This window comes from Dasypus novemcinctus, chromosome 7 (genome assembly GCF_030445035.2).
Source record: "Dasypus novemcinctus isolate mDasNov1 chromosome 7, mDasNov1.1.hap2, whole genome shotgun sequence".
Classification (NCBI taxonomy): domain Eukaryota; kingdom Metazoa; phylum Chordata; class Mammalia; order Cingulata; family Dasypodidae; genus Dasypus; species Dasypus novemcinctus.
In genome coordinates this window covers 15859609-15868942 of record NC_080679.1, presented here as the reverse complement: position 1 = coordinate 15868942, position 9334 = coordinate 15859609, and the positions used below count along the sequence as shown (strand labels likewise).

At 43.6% G+C, this 9334-nt stretch overlaps 1 protein-coding gene across 1 annotated transcript; it reads right to left on the bottom strand.

The window, feature by feature from the left end:
- Positions 1-7934: 7934 nt before the first annotated feature.
- LOC131279119 (small cysteine and glycine repeat-containing protein 6-like) lies at positions 7935-8278 on the bottom strand. Its single transcript, XM_058299995.1, has one exon. The coding sequence runs from the start codon at positions 8241-8243 to the stop codon at positions 7935-7937; it is 309 nt and encodes a 102-aa protein (XP_058155978.1). The 5' UTR covers positions 8244-8278.
- Between the last annotated feature and the right edge of the window lie 1056 nt (positions 8279-9334).

Sequence of the window (9334 nt, the reverse complement as noted above, 5' to 3'; positions counted from 1 at the left end):
GGGGCATCCTATATGTTTGCCTAGGGGGCCATGGTTGGTTTTCTCTGGTTGGTACTATTTTGGAAGTAGGGGCCAAAATTAGGGAAGCTGGCAGTTATTCAGCTAGTCCTGGTTATTTTCGGTCCATTATAGGTATTGTGGTTTGACTTTCCAGAATGTGTACTGTAGATAGTGGCCAGCTTCCTGGACCAATTGTTGCAGGTAGGGAACCAAACTTTCCAGTAGGGACACTGTCCATTTGTATGTTCAGTCTTTCACTGGGAATGCAAATTTCAGGCCTCATCCCATATTCACTGGAGGTGGGGCTCAGCAATTTGACTTTTAACAAGCTCTCTAGGGAATTTTCATATGTGCTGATAATGTGGGAATCACTATTGCAAGGAATCAGTGACCTCCCCTCAGTCCGGAAATCTTGAAAACACCCGGTAACATTTGGGCTCCTCTCTTTTGACTGCTCATGCAATGCATTCTACACTCATGCATCCATTCTCATTGGGATCAGTTTTGAGCAAAGACAGATGGAGGAGAGAGTCTTTGTTGAGGAGTCAAGAACCCCTCCTTTCCTGTGGTGGCTTCTTGTCAACCATAAAGAGATGAAGATAATAATCACAAACATTTCTTGTGTACTTACAACATGCCAGTGAGTGCACTGAGCACAAATTCACTCTTTTCCTTCATGCCACCATGTATTGACCCCATTTTACAGATGAGGAAAACTGAGGCATGAAAGGCTAAATAATTAAATATTTTTTATTTCCATCAGTGTGTCTTGAGAGCTTACTCCTTGCCAAAGGCTTTGCCTGGCTTCTTCTCAATTACATAAAGAAAAAAAAAATGATTTTCATACAGGAAGAAATGTGCCAATAGAGGTAGGAATCAGAAGCCATTCTGGGCTCTGTGGTTACAAGTAGGTAATATCCTTGCCTTGGAGCTTGAACTCAAGAGAGGGAGATAGGACACAAACAAACAAACAAAAAATACAAATATAACATAGTCACTTGGTGGTAAATGCTTAAAGATTGTATTGTAAAACTTAAGAGCAAAACTAGAGCAGAATTAATAGTCCATACAAGAAGACTTTATGACCTCTGGGAAAATGAGAGAAAGAAATAATACTCATTTCCTTCTCTGGGTCTATGAGGACATGCCGAACTACATCCCCAGCAGAGGTGAGCAGAGACAAAGAAAGGGGCGAAGAGTCAGTCATGCAGGATCAGCACATAGCGGGTTAGATCCCAGGGACGTTGTGGCAGATTGGACTACAAGGGTGGGCTGCTGCCACCTATGTGGAAAACCTCGACCTGGGCTTTGATGCAGCTGGACCTGTTCCTTTAAATAAGTTCTTGGCAGCAAGGAAAGAAGGGAGATGCTTGCAGGCAGGCAAACAGGCAGGTGTCCAGGGAAGCAGGGGTGAAGGTCTAAACAAGGATGGCAGGAGCAGGAAAAGAAGAAACGTTCTATAGGGTTCAGCAGCCGATTTGGTGTCGGTGGCAAAGGCAGGCTGAGGGTGGCTCTGGAGTGTCAGTTCACATTCCTGGGGTGAGCGTGCTGGTCAACGTAATCTGGAACTAAAAAAGAGGAACTGAGTTTGAAGGAAAGATGGCACCCTATTGTGAGTCCATTGAAGATGCGGTTTGTTGTTGTGGCTGGCAAGTCCAGAATTGTGGTTGACAATTGAAAGAGAGATGCTCCTTGAATCCCCAATTGGGGGTGACCCTTTGCAGGCCAGAGGGAAATGACATATGAACGGCCATTTCTAAAGGTTGGATATGTCAGCAGTGTGCCTCCGAGCTCTGAACTGGCTACCACACAATGTGTAAAATCCCTGGGAGCGACCTTGACTGAAATAAATGATCATGCTTCTAGCCAACTTAAATTCCCCACAGGCACTTCTTTTCACAGTTATCAACCTGGAGACTGGGTGTGGCTGTGTGCCAGGAAAGACCAACATGCCCAGGCACAGCTAAACCCAAAGTGGGTTGCACCCTACCTAATGTTACTAGTCACTTGTTCTTCTCTTAAGTTGCAGGGCATCACACCTTGGATATATCATACCAGGGCCAAACTGCAAACATTCCTGTATGGGGACCCCCCACCAGTCAGCCCCAAAGCAGCTGTTGCCATCGCCTCCCTCCCCTGATGACCCAGAGCATAAATATACTTGTGAACCATTAGAAGGACTCAAACATTTGTTTAAAAGAACACCTGCATAAACAAGCTCGTTATTTTTATGTTCTTGTCTAAAGTTAGTAAGGTGAGTATTCTCATTTATTTAATACCTGTCTTCCAAATCCTGCCTGTAAAAACACAAGATGACAATTCATTCCTTCAGTGGGCACACTCTTATGCCACCTCTATAAGTCAATCTAACTGTGGGTTTTGTGGACAATTACCTATCTCTAGTACATCCGGCCTGCCTTGGTGAATATCCCCACTAAAAGGAACAGACTAGAAAGCCTTGAAGTCACTAATAAAGGAAATGCAACCTTGACAAGGGACACTAAATACTACTGACATAACTAGGACTGATAGAGATCTATGGCAGGTAAGTTTATCCCAACCAGGACATCATCTCATATTTTCTGATAAGGTTACTGCTGAAACTGCCTTACAATATTCTTATGAGTTAAATGATAGATAATCTATGAAAGAAAAGGATAGCCCCTTCCAATTTTGGGATATAATTGTCTGGTTTATACCAGGATATGGCCAGCAAAGTCACATAGAACTTCTTTGTTGGGAGCAAAGAAATCACTCAACAGAACAACCTAACTCTCAGACACCTGCCACCTGAGAATTGTAAATGTACCATCACTTTATTAGCTAGTGATTGGTTTAGAACTGGTTGGATGAATAGACCTGGAATATACTGGGTGGTCCCCAATGGGACCCAATGGATTTGCAGAACAAACTTGTGGCCTGGCTCCTTCAAGGTTGGATAGGTAGATATCCTTTGGAATTGCCTTGGGCACAAGGAACTGTTCCCTTCTATCTGCAGTAGCTAATTTACCACTACTACAAACTAGATGGAGTCCGTCTACTTTTCACTGGTATGTTCACCAGGCAGAAATCTTCATCCCTTCCATTGGAGTTGAAGATGTTATTGTCCTGGTAGAAGGCTTAAACAACTTTATTACTTGGCAGTAAATGACAGCTACCATAGCATAGCCCTGATGAGTGCAGAAATGATTTTAATGTGCAAAGCTGTTCTCCTAGACCGGGGGGCCTTAGATATCTTAACTGCCTCTCAAGGAGAGACTTCTGCTATCCTTAAAACAGAATATTATACCTATATCCCCAATGAATCAAGTAATGGCTCCTCTCTTTTAGCCCCCATGAATAATCAAATTCAAGCCTTATCTATTCCCAGCACTAGTTTTAGTTTCTATGATTTGTTTAGTAGGTTACCTGCAGGAATTGGCTTCTGGTTAATAACCTTCCTCCAAGCAGGGATTGTAGTTTTTCTAATGGTAATTCTAACCTTTGTGCTCCTCCTTAAATATATCATCTCCTTGTGCAATCAAATATCAAAGCAAATAGTTACCACACCCTTTTCCTTTTATGGAACATTGTCCTCCCCTGAAGCAAGTCCCTCTGAGTCAAATCAGCATTATCTGCCTCATGAGGTAGTGCTTCCATCAGACTACCCTGTCACTATTATGCCCTATCTCAGCAGGAAGTAGCCAGATCAAATGATGCTCAAATTCCCAAGATTGGAAATGTATGTTTAATCAGGGGGGAATTTATAGTACTAGAAAAAACCAATCTAGCTTAAACATTAAGGCATTGTACTGTATCTTATAATGTTAGAAAAATTCAAGGTAACTCTTGCTCACGTCAGGAGGCACACAGAGCTACAGGTTTAACATTAACCAGATTTAGTTCCACTGAAAGTATGTGACTATGTACTCCCTTGCTCATTATCTTTACTCATATCCACGTTATCTGTACCCTCAAATTTGTACCACCTCCCATCCTTATCATCCCAAGATTGTATGACCCCAGATACCATGCATATTTTTTGTCATTCGATATTTTAAAAAAAATTTTTAAATCAATTTTATTGATACATACTAATTAAGTATACAATCCATCCAAAGCCATGCATATTTTAAGAGTAACTGCGAAAGCAAAAATTAATTTTTCCGGATCCTTCTTGGAAATGCCATCCTAACGATTAACTTTCTTTGTTTGAACCAGTATAAAAGCTGTGAGAAAACCTCTTAATGAAGAAGCTGATTTGAGATTGTGCATCTCTGGTCTCCTACCGGCAAATAAAGCCACTTTTCTTTCCTAGCCTAGTTCGGTATGTCTGTCTACTCTGCCGTGCAGTGAACGAAGCCAGCCGAGGACCATCCCAGCCCCTCTTCAAGAGTGTGCAGAGAGAGTCCAGAGTTCAGAACATTTGGGGGGGTATCAGGTTTATTGGGGGGTGTTAGGTTCTAGAGGAGGAATGGGTATGCAAAAAGTATAGCATCAAGGAAACTAAGGGAAAGAGAATTTTAAGAAAGGGGGTGGGAAAGGCTGCAGAGCTTTGCCAAGAGACATTGGGATGATTGAATAAGTAAAAGGAACCATCCCTAACCTCCAAGCATGCGCACTTTAATTATGAATCCCTTCTTCAGCCCTTACTAGGTGCCTGGCACTTTGTAAACATTAACTCACTTAATTCCTATAACAGCCTATGAGGTAAGTACAATGATCAGCCCCACTTAAAAGATGAGTGAATATATCTCAACAAAACTGTTTAATAAACAAATAGATAATTGTACAAGATTTGCCAAAAATGGCAGCTATGGGCAGCAGGGGAAACAGAGATTGAGAGGTGAGGAATTTTCTTGTTTGTCTGTTTTCTGTTTATTATTATTATTGAAATAATGAAAATGCTTTAATAATCATTGAAGTGATGAATGCACAACTATGTGATCATATCACATATCATTGGTTGTACACTTTGGATAAATTGTATACTTTATTAATATGCATCAGTAAAAAAAAAAGACGAGGCCATTGAAGAGGGTGAATTAGCTTGCCCAAGTCACAGGAGTCAATTGCTGCAGACCAGGATATGAATGAGGGTGTTTGGCTTTAGAGTCTCCTCTTGACACTTATGCTCTGCTGAGCGGCAGGCAGCCCTGGCCAACTTTGTGGCAGATAGGTCATTTGTTGTCACCTTCAGCCCTTGAGAAAAAAACCAGAGCAGCTGTTATCCTCTGTTATATGATGAAGGACCTCAGGCTCCCAGAGCTTGCAATTTTCCAAGATCATCTACTAAATCACAGAGCTGGAATCCAAATGCCTGAATGTCTGGCCCCAAAGCTCCTACTTCCTTCATTCCTCCCTGCTGCCTTGCCTTCTTCCAAGACAGCTGTGCTGTGAGCGAGGACTCCTGTCCCGAAGGCTTGAAGGAGCATGGCTGCCCTTTGTTACTCTGTATAACTCACACATCTCCTTCAAGAAGGACCTCAGATTGGACATAGAGATGTTTACTTCTCTGATCCTGTGATAGCTCCCAGCCGTAGTCTAAGCTAAAGAGAGAAGAAGAGGAATCCATTCATTCACAGGAACACACATGGAAGGATTTGCAGATGAGATGACATGACGTCTGGATTTGATTCAATACAATCCAGTAGTGAAGGGCTGTGGGTCGAGGGTAGAGATGACAAGAGACTGGACATGTGTCGGTGATTGTTACCTGGGTCATGGGTCTTGGCAATTCCTTATACTATTCTCCACTTTTATATATGTTTGACATTTCCCATCCTGAAAAGGTTTTTTAAAAAAGCCTTTTTTTCCATTAAGACATTCTTTGATGAGCATCTACTGTGTGCCAGACTCTGTTCTAGGTGAACAGAGTCTCTGCCTTGGAGAACTTCTGGGGGTGGAGGGAGGCAGAGGAAAGAACAAACAGGAAACACAAGTTCATCAGTTTTAGAGTATATTACAAAGTGGAAAGTGCCATGGGAAAAAAAAGACAGAATGAATAGAGACCAGTTGATAGCTCCATGTTGGAGAAGATGGCCAGGGGCTGAGCCTGGGGCTTCAACTTTGAGAAAGAACCTATGGAGGAGGCTGAGAAGGAGATAAGGGGAGCAAAGAGGAGCCTCAGTGAGGAAGGCATTGTAGAAGCCAGAGGGGGAAAGTCATGGGGGCGGAGGCAGTGGTTACTTGTGCAAGCTGCTGGGGGGCCCAGTGGAAACGCTGTGCATTGTGCTAGCTACTCACTTGTAGGCTTATCTAGCTAATGAATCCAGGCCTCCTAGGTTGACTTTTAGCAATGTGACTGTAATAATGGACATGAAAATCTATTTGGATAGTTGGCATAGGAGTGGATAAAAGGTGACCAAGTGAAGAAAATCTGACATTATAAAGCTGCCATTGTAATGGACCCTAATTTATCTGTTTCCTTCCTAGAATGTCAACTTTTTGAAGGCAAAGGTGTTTATCTTTAGAGCTGTAGTGCCTGGCTGATGATTGTCTGGCTTCATATAGACACTGTCTTATTTGTTGAATAAATGGATGAGTGAAAATTATACCAAGAGAAGGAGAGAAGTTATGTTATACCATACTGGGGCTATCCAAATACCTGCAACCAGAATTTGGCACAGGACAGGCATCATAAGGCAATCTGTAGGTGAGAACAGGAATGGCCCTTTGTGATGTTGATAACTGAAGCTTGGTGATTTGGCCTCAAATTTTGCTTTATTTTAAAATCCATGTTAGGAGAGTATAGGATCAATTATCCACAAAGTGAATCCCATGCCAAGTGTATCAGTTTGATATAGTTATGAATTCCAAAAATAGATATAGGATTATGTTTGTAATCTGGTCTGTACCTGGACATGATTAAGTTATGATTAGGTCTTTGATTGGGCCACGTCATTAGGGCATTGAGTCCCCACCCCTTGGTAGGTGGGGATTCACAGATAAAAGGCATGGCAAAGGACAGAGTTGGAGCTTTGATGCTGGAGTTTTGATGCTAGTCTTGAGCTGGAGCCCCGGGAAGTAAGCACACAGAGGAGTTTGGTTGTGAGGAAAGAGAAGCAAGGCCCTAGAAGAGAGGAACCCTGAGCCGAGAGAGAAGCAATCCCTGGGAAGAGAGGAACCCAGGAAGCCTGAACCCTGGCCGATGTTGGCAACCATCTTGCTCCACCATGGGGCAGTATACTGGTGAGGGAAGTAAATCATGCTTTATGGCCTGTTAACTGTAAGCTTCTACCACAAATAAATGCCCTTTATAAAAGTCAACAGATTTCTGGTATATTGCATCAGCACCCCTTTGGCTGACTAATATACAAAGTATATCTAAATATTATCCATTGTCTTCTGCTCCATTGGTGTCACCCGTGAGAAGGGAACACATCTTGTAGAACATGGAGACTCTTTAGGGTAAGGAAAAGTTATTTTTGTAGGAATTTTATAATTTTTATTAAGAAAGTTTGACCTTGTTCTTCACAGAGGTATGGAATAATACAGAGGTTAATGGATCTATAATGCAAAAGAACAAAATGTTCATCATAGACAAATTTTTTAGGAAGGTTAATTATTATATATCATGATTTTATTTCATTATATACATAACAAATAGATTTTTACGTGGGTGGCTGGGCCACCCTCTAAAGTTATAATATTTGTTAGTCTTTTATCTTTTTTCCTCAATGGAGACAAGATTACAGAGGTGACAGAATTCGTACCTCCCAGACACTAAATCTTGGGAGATACAGGGAGAAAATTTTGAGTCATATAACACTCTGAAGAGACAAAACAGCCCTGAAACTTCAATGCACAAGGGACAGAATAATACCAGCAGTTCTAAGACATTCAGGCAGGTAGGGCAGGGAGGAAGCAGGCAGGAAGGATGAAGGAAAGGCTTACCAAATAGTGGGAGCAGTCCCAGCACCTCCCGCCCTAGAGGCAGGAGTCCAGCAGCCTGCCTAGCAGCAGCACTGTTTCTTGCAGCAGCACTTCTGCTGGCAGCCACACTTCTGCTGGCAGCAGCCCTTCACGCAGCCACAGGAGCCACAGCCACAGGAGTGGTGGCAGCAGACGACCACGGGGGTGCTGCAGCAGCCCCCACAGCAGCCGCAGCAGCAGGGGCAGCAGGAAGAGCAGCAGCCCACCCGGTAGCATCTGCAGGTGGTGCAGCTGCCACAGCCACCACAGCCACCACCACAGCCACCACCGCAACTGCCACTGCAGCCACCACTGCAACCACCACAGCTTCCACAGCCACAGCAACCCATGGTGTCAGTAGAGAGGACTCAGGTGAGTGAGGGGAGAGGAGTCAGGGGGTGAAGGAGTCTGATGGATTAGGGACCCTTAAATATTCTGCTCCCCACCCCCCACATGGGTGTTGCCACTTCCTTGTTTCTTTTTCCCCCCACTGGCTATCTTGGGAGTATTTCACAAGATCCTGAGTCTATTTCCTTATTGAACACCTTTGACCTCATAAAATGGCTTATTTTAGCATTTGCTTCTTCCCCACGTTATGTTTCTGATAAAAACAACATGCTTCTAAATGTTTAGCCTTTCTTTAATCTGACAGTCTCCAAAGACAAGTCTCATTGATGAAAGCACATCTTTTTCCCACTCACCAGGATTCCACATCTTTTTTTTTTTATTTTAATTTTTAAATTTTTATTTCTCTCCCCTCCCCCCTGCCCCAGTTGTCTGTTCTCTGTGTCCATTTTGTTGCGTGTTCTTTTTGTCCGCTTCTGTTGTTGTCAGCAGCACAGGAATCTGTATTTCTTTTGGTTGCGTTATCTTGTGTCAACTCTCCATGTGGGCAGGGCCATTCTTGGGCAGCCTGCACTTTCTTTTGCACTGGACGGCTCTCCTTAGGGTGCGCACTCCTTGCGCATGGGGCTCCCCTACGCAGGGGACACCCCTGTGTGGATCGGCACTCCTTGCGCGCATCAGCACTGCTCATGGGCCAGCTCCACACGGGTGAAGGAGGCCCGGGGTTTGAACCGCAGACCTCTCACGTGGTAGGCAGATGCCCTAACCACTGGGCAAAGCCCGCTTCCCAGGATTCCACATCTTTAGTGAAGATCTTTTTCCTTGGTTTCAAAGGAAGCTTCTCGGCTCTCAGATACCTCGCTGCTGCATGGAAGGAAAGCTGGATCCCAAGTGGAGAGACAAAGCACCCTGATCTGCCTTTTCTCCCATGTCATTGGGTGCTGAGACTAAAAAGACAGTATTCCTCATTTACTTTTAGGTTCACTTTTGTCCTTGAGTCAATGGTCAAAACGCAGGAAAACTGCGTGGAAGAGGCAGCTCCAGGGTTGGAAGCTTTATAACACATTTCCAAACAAGCTCCCCACAGCACCTCATG

Coding starts and splice junctions, on each gene's coding strand:
- LOC131279119 (XM_058299995.1), bottom strand. CDS start 8,243: ATGGGTTGCTGTGGCTGTGGAAGCTGTGGTGGTTGCAGTGGTGGCTGC.